The sequence below is a fragment of the Saccostrea cucullata genome, unplaced genomic scaffold (assembly GCF_032062105.1).
Source record: "Saccostrea cucullata isolate Sc308-1 unplaced genomic scaffold, CSIRO_AGI_Scuc_v1 ctg2976, whole genome shotgun sequence".
Lineage (NCBI taxonomy): Eukaryota > Metazoa > Mollusca > Bivalvia > Ostreida > Ostreidae > Saccostrea > Saccostrea cuccullata.
The window spans coordinates 21593-33816 of record NW_026939970.1 but is presented as its reverse complement, the minus strand read 5'-3'; the positions used below and the strand labels follow the sequence as shown (position 1 = coordinate 33816).

At 34.5% G+C, this 12224-nt stretch overlaps 1 protein-coding gene across 1 annotated transcript; it reads left to right on the top strand.

Annotated features, from left to right (window-relative positions):
• Positions 1–1115: 1115 nt before the first annotated feature.
• Positions 1116–3754, top strand: LOC134254365 (uncharacterized). The gene is made up of 5 exons (XM_062736895.1): positions 1116–1193; positions 1706–1782; positions 2414–2504; positions 2809–2954; positions 3262–3754. Exons 2-5 carry the CDS (start codon positions 1719–1721, stop codon positions 3366–3368), a joined length of 408 nt encoding a protein of 135 aa, XP_062592879.1. The 5' UTR covers positions 1116–1193; positions 1706–1718; the 3' UTR covers positions 3369–3754.
• Positions 3755–12224: the final 8470 nt, after the last annotated feature.

The following is a 12224-nucleotide window of genomic DNA, read 5'->3' as shown; positions in this document are numbered from 1 at the left end:
TACTTACTTTTACCCCAAAAAATTCCTTACCCTCCCCCCCCCCCTCCCTTTTACGCTCAAGAACGGATTTTGTCCAGGAATCAGTCTCATGACTTATAACCTAAATCCAATTGGTTTTAATTTCATTGTATTGCGAGGACATATTTCGGTTCATTGAAACGGTATTAACAATCAAGTTGTACGTGTATAAACGCGTGTCTGCTCAATGGAATCGCAAGGCCACGGAAATTGTTATGGAAGGAAAAAAAAATCATAATTCGTGTTTGGTCCATCATATCTTCCTTATGCAAAAGAAATTATATATGTTATATATTCATAACATGTTATCAGTAAAGTAACCCTAACATGTTTTTAAATAAATCGGATCGAGTGATGGCCTTCTTGTTTGAACGTAATGTTTTATGCGTTTATCATGTTTATATATAGTTTGCAATTTTCTCGTTATGCAAGAGCACTCACATAAACGTTTTGTTTTGTTTGATAGGCGGGGTAGCGTCGCCTTTAATTAAAACTATACTTTAATTATCCCTCAGCCTTTCATATTAAAACCGGAATTATTACCTTTTTGACAATACACATGTAATATTCGAAAATTTAAAAAAAAAGTCGAAAACAAGTCAAATTTTCTCTATGTACTTTTTCAAGATGTAATTATCAGAAAATTAAAGGAAACCTTAATAGCTGTGTTTACGTTGTACATGTAAGTGTATGCAAATTGTCAGTGGTGCATAAGGCCCGACATATTTAAATTTATCGACCCAGGAGGTAATAGCGAAGTCTTTCTTGCTATCAAATATGCAAACTAACGCATTTATAATTGAACGATTACTTTCGTCTCATGAATACTCAAATAACTCATAATAATTCATTTTGAATAATTGAAAGTACTTTTCAAATTATCTTTAAACTTTTTTCGAACTTCATAATTTCTTTTTAAAAAGCTGGTATTTTTTAATTGTTATGTAAACAACTTTTCATTTGATAAAATATACATCGATATTTTTAATGGGACTATTTTTTTTTTTTACATGAAAAGCTTTATTATAAGCAAATGTCCTTTTTAAAATACAATAAATACAACTTATCGCAAGATAAGTTATTTTGCCTACATATATAAAAATTGAGGAGTGTCCATTTATTTGTATCTTCTGACGACAGCAAACAAACATCCACCGACTTCGAGTTAAAAGAAGGTATTTTGCACAATCTGTCAACACTTTATAACCTGTAAAGTCTTATTTGCATGAATTTCCCAAGAGATTAGAAGGAGGGATAAATGTTTATCAAGTATGAATTTGGGCTTGAAAATTAAAAATTTTACTTTTGTTTTTGTTGTCGTTAAATTTCATTGTCACTGATTCACATGCAGACAGACTCGTATTTGTATATAAAATCTCTTTAATGTATGATACATGCTGAAAATATTTTTTACTCATATATGTATATATACATTCGCTTTATATATGCTGAAATTTCATGAAATTATCCATTTAAACTTTAATATATATTCATACATTAAAATATAAGATAAAAGGAAAATAGATCAGTAAAACCTGCACTTTGTGTGCCTTATAAAAAAAACTCATTCTAGTCGATGGTACTGTAGCTCTCGGATCTTCCCTCCATGTTTAAACATATTGTTATTGGCCAAAAACTGAAAAGATTAGTATATACTTTATCATAACACAATATTTCTTTTAAACAGGAAGGCAACAGAAATGTCGATACTTTTGATCGTTAAATTTCTGACATGCTGTGCTCTAATCGCCATTTTCCCTACAGGTAAGAGGAAGGAGTATATTGTTGAAGTAAAAGTAATATACGTTCTTATACCTTTAAAAATTTGTTCTTCTACAAATCGATACGAAAAAAAGTCTAAATTTCTGATGTTCTGCTGAGGTAGCATAAAAAAAAAAATCAATGCTTGACCACTGAACGAGATGTTGGACCGGTCGAGATGTTGAACCAATTACGTCACAGAATGGGCGGAGCTAAATCTCATTTTCATTTGTTGGTGTTTAACAGTGACATTTATTGACTTTGTTCTCGGGTAGAATGCGTTGCGTCGACCCTTGAACCAAACTGTTTGGTTCTTAGGACCGAAAACCGCATGTTGCCCTCGAACTAAGTCAATAAATGTTTAATGTTTCAAAATTAACATAAATTGTACCGATAGATAAGGGGTTCATATTGTTTCGTCCTGTCTGTCGGTCATCAACTTTAACCTTCTCCCTAACTTTGAACCATGAGAGATAGAGAATTCATATGTAATATGATTTTTCCACTGATTAGGCTCTTTCAAATAAAATGGCTTTGCAGCCTTGACCTAGATGCAAAACATAGCTAACTCGAACTTTGGTTCTACCGGGTTCATAGTGTTTCACAGAAACATCTTTGTTTTTCCATATTTCAGGTTGCGAATCCCAGAATTGTTCGTTATCCGAGAAGCTAAAATGTGACGGGGACTATCAACAGAAAGCGACAGGGCACGTGTTTTCTTGCAGGTTTGTTCTATATTACATTATATGCAATTGATGATAAACGCTGGCATGAAATTGTCAAAGTCCTCAGGGACTAAAAAGACCAGTTTGTTCTTGATTGATATAGATATTATTATGAATCTGAGAAATAAGATACTGCGAGATGCTTTTTTACCAAACATTTCGATCAAACAACCAACTTTACATAATTGTTCGGATTTTCTAAACGTTATCCTCATTCTTACATTCTTTTCCCCATTCGATACTGGATTAAGATAATATTTGATCAAGCAAACCGTTTCATCATATTTACTCTTTCCTTACACAGCGCCGCGGAGGACTACCTAAACTGTTTGGACAAAGTTCATACTGCATGTGAATCCTATCCTAATGTTATGAATTCTAATCTGGTGAAAAACCAAGCTGGAACCACTATAGATGAAATGGAGAACAACAGGAAGAGATATGGATGCAGTGAGAATTTATTTTTTATTTCACAAATATAATTTAACAATTTTAATTGATTTTAACACGTGCCGGTTCATAAAACTCGGCACTCAGGGACATCGAGCAGCGAGGGATCTTTTTCGTGCCTTCTGCAGGACTAGATCTGAGTCTAAAGGGTTTCAGTCGAAGGACCAGTCTCCACGTCCCGCAGCTGGAGATGATTATTTTTTTCATCGTTTCAAAATAAGCAATGACTTGAATTGTTTGCCAATTTTTTAAATGCCTTATTTATTATTTTTTTTATTCATATTTTTTATTCTTTATTTTTTGGCAGTACAAGTCCTTGTTAGTGGTACCGGAGGACCAGAAACTGGCAAACTCACATTTACTGTAGGATTGTTGCTCTCTTTGTTAATTATGAAGACAACTGCTTTACTGTAACAATTGCTTTCGAATTATTGGTATTATTTGAGCTTGAGATAACACTTAAGTAATTCTTATGTAGTACAACTTCAAAGGGACTTCTTAGAAGAGTTACTGAAATGTTTTCATTGTTTGTTTGAAAGACATTTTCTGACAATAAAAAAAATAATCTTTATGTATATTACTTTATGATCATTTTTCTTTGCTATATGATTTGAAAACTGTCACTTTTTACCATCGATAGTATATCTAAATAATTTTTTTTAACGTTTCTCGGGTCAAATATTTATGTTTCTCAGCTTCTTTATGTGTGTCAGTCTTACATCGATAATTGAATTACGTATACCAATCGTACAAAATTAATGCACTTTTAAATGTTTAATTTAGCTTTCGAAATAAAGTAACCTGCAAATAATTATCAGAGTATGGTTATTTTCATTCAAGGAAAGAAAACGTGTTTAGTTGTAGATCAGAATGTCTTTTGTGGGAATGATTGTTATTAAATTCTGGTCGTTGTTCATCTTTAACCAGGAAACTACAATTGATTGGTTCTAGGGTGATGGTGTATCTCTAATTACGACATAGTATTATAATGTATACAATCCCTAAAAATCTTGTCTCTTCTGCTAATGAACACATAAAGACAGTTCGTAAATTTGACGGGCGATAAGGCGTATTTCAACAATTGGAAATTTCATGGCCCATCGATGAAAGTTTTGTAGAAGTGGCAGAAATCAGCCGACAGTTTTTTTTTTTTATCACCGGTGACCAGATAACTGTGCTGTTAAGACACCTGAATCGAGAATTAGGGATCCGGGTTCGAATCACGACCTAGTTGCTACATGTACATTTGTATCCCCCAGTTACATATGGTGCCGTGACCAGTGTGTGACAGGTGATTGATTGTATATTGTTCAACGTCCCTCTCGAAGACTGTTTCACTCATATGGAGACGCCTGTGAAAGACCTGCCAGGGAAAAGTCTCTGTTGGCATCCATTTGTTCTGAAGACCTTGATGGAGGAAGGAATCTGACGTTCAGATTGTGTTTGATCGCCCACCCTTCTTTTAGTTAATATAGTAAAAACGTGAAACTTTGAAAACTATAGTTAACCATGATAACTTCGAAACGTGCATTGACTTCAGTAATAACTAGTTTGATAAACTATACAGGTAACTTTTATCACTATGGAAACTTTGAACAACTAGAGTGATGACTATTGACTATAAGTTTGATTCACTTTGTGATGACCTATCGCAAATCTCGCCTGAAAGTATTACACTGCAGGCGAAATAGCGTTGCCTTGAGTGCTGACACTATTGGATTTGACAACTGAACAATCTAAATCACGGGTTTCATTCCATAAAACATGCGTTTTAATTGGTTGATTAGGACCCGCCCACTCTTGCTCAGTATTCTTTGCCTAGTTAAGTTGGAAAACGTCCAAAGGCCTTGTGATTGTCGAAAACCGATGGTGATTTTTTGAACAAAAAACACAGACAAACAAACTACAAAATAACTTTTTTAGCATGTGATATATTCCTCTCACAGACTGTAATTGTTTATAGCGTTCGATGACACACCTATTTTCATTTTATTGTACATGTCATTCTGCCGATTTTCTATTAACAGCTTTTTACATTATTGGTGTTGCACCGCGTACTTACGTAGAAAGCATGCCCAGCTAATACTTGAGCACCTGATGAAAATATATATATCATTCAACTAATAGACAATCTTATATTGACGGTCAACAGAGCGTCTTGTGCTACAGTGAAGTCGCCAAATCCGGGTCACGTCAGGGTGTTTCGTTGATATTTTGCAAAGCTGTTCGATTTATATTTTATGCAATATATGTATTGAAAGAACAAATAGTGAGTCATCCAAAAACCTTTTTGTTTTCAAAGTAGCTACACGGGAACAATATTTACAGGGGTATTTCAGCAAGGCCTAGCTTCCCCAGTTACGAATCATTTTCTCCATTTCCGGGTCACGGTCGTGTAATATTCATGGAACGTTTCGGAACACGATTTTTATGACGTTGAAAAATAAAACAATTCACGCAGCTTGGAAAAAGAGTAAAACAACCACAGAAATATGTTTAAATTATTTTAAAACAATTACAACAAAACAAATTGCAGTATACAGAATTAAAAAATGTATTAGGATTAAAAAATAATACAATTAAATTCAACAATTAAAAAAATGCATTTGAAGGGTTAACTCGATTTTAATTTTTAGAAAAAATATTTTCCAGTTAGAATACTTATGATAATCAAGGTAAATACACGGTTGTCGATTGGTTTTGTACATAAAATTTTGACATGTTCATGCCACGAGATAGCGTGACCGGCAATTGGAGAAACTACTACAGTTTGATTTAATAATCATTTTAAATTTATTTGAGCAGCGATCATTATGATTGATTTCTGAGTTAAAACTATTATTTATCTAAAACTTTTATATCAGCCTTTCTGCAGCGAACAAAAACGAAAGTAGCCTGTCACCGCAACAGAAATATCCAAGTCTTTAATGCGTGCGTTTCAGAATTTCGATTGTCGGATGCTCTCTTAAAGTTTATATTCAAAATTTTGTAATTAATTACATACAGAAAGACCAGTTCTTCACGACCAGCATATTCATTAAGTTTTTTTGCGCTTAAATTTTAACACTAGGCATAAAATACACGCGAGTGACCCGGAATTGGAGACGACCCGGATTTGGCGACTCCGCTGTATTACAATTATAGCATTTGTCCTTATGTTTTGTACTATCTGGGGACTCGATCAAGAAAGACTTTACTAAGAAAACTACCATTTCATTTCTGTACTAAAGATCTGGTATTTTTGGGGGGGATTATTGTTCTTCTGTATTCATTAAAAGTTCCTTACAGCGTTATTACACCATTTAACTCCAAGCAAACTGCTCTCCGATGCGTCGTAACGTCATCAATCGTCACTAATTCTCGTGCGATGTGTTCGCCACTTTCTCATTTCGAATGCTCAAAAAACTGCCAAAAGGTAACCAAATGCCTTGAAAATTGTTAAAAATCGACAAAATAAATTGTGGAATCGAATAACGATAATTTTCCCCCTAATCTTATCTATTTATACCTTTTACTTCTAATCAATACTCGTTTGTTCTCTTATAAAACCTTCATGTTTTGACCGTGTGCCGTAAGACCTTATCCTGCACATTCAAGCATAGTAAAATCTTTATTTTTGTCTATATTTTATCCAAAAAAATTATGATGCACTTAAATATGACAAATAAATATTCAGTGAAAATTTCAACTTAATGCGTCCATTATTTTTTTTTTAGATAAATGCTTTGTCCACGATTTTTCCGGACAACCCTCGTTTATGTCTTGTCGATTTTTGTTGGTTTCCTTCTGTTTCTTTACCTTTTAGGTCACAAGAGCTATTGCTGCGTCATCCGCCGTGTGTTCACATTTAAACATTTTCAGCTTCTTCTCTGAAACCTACGGAAGCTAGTAGGTGCCAGGTAGAAAAGTATTTTATCTGGCGGCTGCCAGATCTTTTTATCTGGCGACCACCAGAAAGTAATTTGGCAGCCGCCAGATAAAATATTTTGATTACCTGGCACCAATCGTCTTCTGTAGGAACCACTGAACCAATTTCAACAATTTGGTATATATCATTTATGGATGAGGGAAAGTATAAACTATTAACTTCATGGACCCTACCCCCCTGGAGCCTAAGAGATGGGGCTAATACCACTAAAATTAAAGCAATCGTAAAAATTATCCTCTTTATCCCTGGACATCAAGCAGCTAAATTGTTGGCATGATTGTAATCAGCATTTAGTCTCTACCAAAATTATCGATTTCATGGCCCCTCTGTCTGGGGTTCTGGTGTACGGGCGGGACTCTAATATTATATAGTGAAAACGCAAAAATTGTTCGAAAATCTTCTCTGCTTCTGGGTAATAAACCAATGAACTATATACATAGGTATGATTAGAAATGCTGCCTCTTCTAAAATTAAAAAAATCATGGCCTCTAGTTCAGGGTTCCGGTTTAAGGGCGGGGCTGTACTGAGTGTACAGTGAAAATGATTCAGTCTTCGAAAATCTTCTGTGCTCCTTGGTATTTAACCAATGATCCGTATAATGATGAGGAATGCTGCTTCTTCTAATTTTGTGAATTTCAGGGGTTCTGGTGTTAAGGTACTACATTGATGATCAAGTGCATAGTCATGATGAGAAAGTTTAAGGTTGCTTCTATCAGAATTGTGAATTTTTAGCCTCTTGGACAGGGGTGCCTAGGGAGGGGTGGGGTGGGGGACTTTATTGATATACTAGATATTTAGGGAGAGGGCGATTTAAGTTTTTAGAACGTGTGCACAATCCCATTGTGTATATTTAGTACAATAAAATATGTTCATATCAAACTGATATACTGAAAATGAATTAATGATTCAAAATCTGCTTTTTGTAATTAAACATTTCTGATGAGCCAGGGTGCCTTTCCAAAATTGTCTAATGTATGGAACCAGGGTCAAGAGTTCCTGTTGCGTGGGACACTACTGAATATATAGTTGAAATGCTTCCTCTGCTATGGCTATGGGTATGAATTAATCAAAGTAAGCATGCCAACTGTCACGCTTTAATGAGCAATGGTGCTTCTTTCAATATTGTTAATTTCATAATCTCTGGCTTAAAACACGAACCAAATTCGTTTGTTTAAAAGTTGTTAAATGATACTCACACGGCGGGTGTGGCCGGTCTGCAAGACATACTCCTCCATGGCACCTGATCCCACATCCGATGATTTGGTTTGCACTGCTATTTTGTAATGTGTATGGACGTTTGATCTTGATTACTTTCAGTTATTTTTTATGCCCCCGTATATGAAGTTTCGGGGACATATAGTTTTTGTTTTGTCGTGTCCGTTCGTCTGTCTGTCTCTCTGTCTGCAAAAACTTTAACCTTGCCCATAACTTTGATTAGAGATATGACTTTCATTTTTCACATGTGTATTCCTTTTGAAAAGACCTTTCTGTGGGTACCACCAAATTTGACTTTTTGACCTTGGCCATGGAGTTTCACTTAATTTTATACAAAAATTCCAAACTTTTACTTTGGCCATATCTTTTGAACAGTAAATAACAGGACATTTATTCTTCACATATATATTCTTTGAGAGAAGACCTTTCATTGGATACTAACAATCATGACCTTTTGACCTTGACGATTTCCGTCCTTGTGAAAAAAACTTTTAACAATGGCTTTACTTTTGAACGGTACGGGATAGGAATTTCATACTTCACATATGAAAGTCTTGTGAGAAGACCCTTCATTGAATTCCAGGAACTTTGACCTTGGAGTTTACCTTCTTTTAAAAAGCAAACCTTGACCATAACTTTAAAAGTGTTATTGCTAGTGCTTTCATACTTTACATATATCATCCTTGTGACAAGACCTTTCATTGGGTACCACCAAATTTGACCCTTTGACCTTGGAGTTTGACCTACTTTTCAAAATATTAACTTGACCATATCTTTTGAAGGGTTAGGACTAGGGCTTCCATACATCGTATATATATTTTTTTGTGGCAAGACCTTTCATTAGATAGCAATAACCTTGAACTTTTGACCCTGGAGATTTCCGTCCTTGGGAAAAAACTTTAACTTTGGCCATAAATTTTGAACGGTAAGGGATAGGGCTTTCATACTACATATATGTAATCCTTATGAAAAGTCCCTTCATTGGATACCAAGATCTTTGACCTTGGAGTTTGACCTACTTTTAAAATGCAGACCTTGACCATAACTTTAAAAGGGTTATGACTTGTGCTTTCATACTTTACATATATCATCCTTGTGACAAGACCTTTCTTTGGATACCACCAAATTTGATCCTTAGACCCTGACCTTGGAGTTTGACATTCTCTTTAAAATCGGTAACGTTAGCCATAACCTTTGAAGAGTTAGGGCTAGGGCTTCACAAATTTATTCTTTGAGACAAGATCTTTCACTGGAAATATTTTTTTTTACAAAGAAATAAACATTTCTCAATGAATTGCCTTGACCTTGGAGATTTCTGTGTTTATCTATTTAGACTATTTGAAAAAACTTTAAATTTCCTTGGCCTATTTTCATATAGGAAAAAAAATTGGATATAATTTAGATGACGAATATCATGATATTCAATTCAATCAAAGTCCACACACATAAACAATACAAATTAGGAGCAGAACAAACACGGACCTCAAAAACATCAGAGCTGGGATCAGGTGCCATGGAAGAGTGAGCATCCCCTGCTGACCGGTCACACCCGCCGTGTGCTCCTTGTCATGATCATAACGGAAAAATCCGTTGTCAATTCAGTGTATAAGTTATGGACTAACAATTAGTATGAAAAACGTCAGTCACCATATTTTACGATTGTATTTCCAATGAGAATACCTTACTAAGGATACCAATATATTAAATTTGCATATAAGAAAAGTTAGATCTTCGCTAAGTTGCAATACAGTGGCATTAGTGTTTCAGAAAACACAGCTTGTTTAATCTTATCAGTCATAATGTTTTATGAATTCGGAAAAAGGAAGTAAATCGTCAATTTGTACTCAAAATTTTCTACATACAAAGCTAAAGGGCTTGTATGCATATATTTAAATCAAAATTTTTATCTAAACGTGAATGCGCAATTAATTAGTTGTCTGTATTTCATCAAGTGCCTGTTTTATGATGCATTGCAGGCCAGGTTTTGTTAGTAAACGAAGCTTTCCTTTTAAGTTAATAAACATAAATATATTTTCCTGTCATTATTCTTTCAAATAAACAACTTAGGCTAATTATTAGTTAGAATTGCTGTATGGCATGTACTTCTATACAATTGGGAAAAAACAACTTTTAAAATACTGCTCTTTATAATGATTTTGTTTGTTGTGATTTGAATAATGTATACCAGAATTCTTTTATCGCTATCAATATGGTTTTCTTTTTCAAACAAAATTTGTGCAATATTATTTTCTTCTGAAGGAATGAATAATGAACTTTAAAAATAATTTTTAAAAGATAAAATACTTGTTTTAAAATGCAACATGTAATCATTCACAATATCATTGGTTACAGTATATATTAAAAAACCCTATGCCTTGTATATTTTTCTTATAGCAGTCTAACAATTCACAAGAATAGGATTTTTATTCATATAAAAGGTATGGTATTTACTTCCACAATTACCAATGTTTATTAGATTAATTGATCGTTTGATATATTCTGAATCCCTACTAGGCAATATATGAGCCATATTTCGGCGGTGAAAGGTTTTGAAAATTATTTGGGCTTTCTGTGGCGACCCTCAGTGAAAATATCCTTTTTCGAAAACCAGACAAAAGATCTTTAATGTGCCAAAGGGCTTTAATCCATAATAATCTTGAACAACAAGTTCATTTTTACAAATAAGATTTAGAAAAAGCTAGTTCACTCTGATGTTAGCCAGAAGGCCGGTGTTTGATGAACTTAAATGTAACATGCTTTTGAAATTTTGAAGATTGTTTATAAACGTCACCTTAGACGACTTCGTTTGATCCAAAAAATTATCATCGAAATGAAAAACCAATCCTCGCTAGGCAAGGTTATGTGTGAGAAGAGTTTCGGGTCAAGAACCCTTGGATAACGAAGATAATAGTTATCAATTTGATTCTGAAAACGGGCGGGGTTGACTAAATTTTTTTCTTGTCCATTTCATTCTATGCAAGTCATTGATTTGTTATTTATTCAGTCAGGGTCAAGGCATTTCGAGAACAAATTTCTCATATGTAAAAAAAAATTTTGTAATCAAATTTTAAAATTCAAAAAAAAGTATATGGATTTGAAATTCTGACTAGTCTGTTCTCAGTTTATGGTATCAAGACCAGGTAAAGGTATCGGTGTTTCTCTTCTGCAGGCGATGAAAAAGAAACATTTTAAAATTTAACTTTGTAACTTGCTTTTAATTTGTATGCACCGTTCACGGTAGCCTAGTGGTAGAGCGTTCGCTTCGTGATCGGGAGGCCTGGTTTCGATTCTCGTTCCCGGCGCCGCGTCAAACCTAAGACGTAAAAATAGGTAGCGACTGTTCCTTCGCCAAGCGCTCGGCATCAGAAGTGAAAATCACGGGTCTTTCGGATATGACCTTAAAAACGTAGGTCCCCTGTCACGAAAAAGAACCCTCACTGCTCAATGGCCCTAATCACAATGTAGAAAACGCTTTATCGCGGTTGCGTTTCTCATTTATTTTCAAACATCTAAGAGACTCGGAAATAAAATTAATAAAATGTGAACCAATTCAAGACTTATATCCGGATTTGCACTAGTCCAGTACCTTACAAAATCTGCTAGTCCGACACAATTTTTACTAGTCTCGGACTTACGGACATGAGTTAATTTCGAACTCTGCTGAGTGCCGAGTATAGGTCTAAATGCCTTCACCGGCATACCGTGACGTCTCCATATGAGTGAAAAATTCTTGAGAGGGACGTTAAACAATATACAATCAATCAATCAATTTGTATGGTGATCCTATTTCAGATTATCTCGCAAGAAAGGAAAGAATTATGCCAAAACTCTTATGCATTATATTAATATGGATTGCATGCTCGGATTTCGTCATCTTCCATGGAGGTAATCGAAACTGTTGGATTTATTCCAAGATCTATATTCAAAATATTTTATGTACAGAGTTTAAGAAGTCTGTCATAATCATTCTTTCTTCGTAATTAATTTAGGATGCGATTTACGGACAGTTTACAATATACCCGGTTCTTGTTCGTTTCACGAATTGCTTTCATGTGACACGGAGTATAAAGTGGACCGAATACATGCGGGCGGTGACGAGGAATTCAGCTGCAGGTTAGTGCACTACT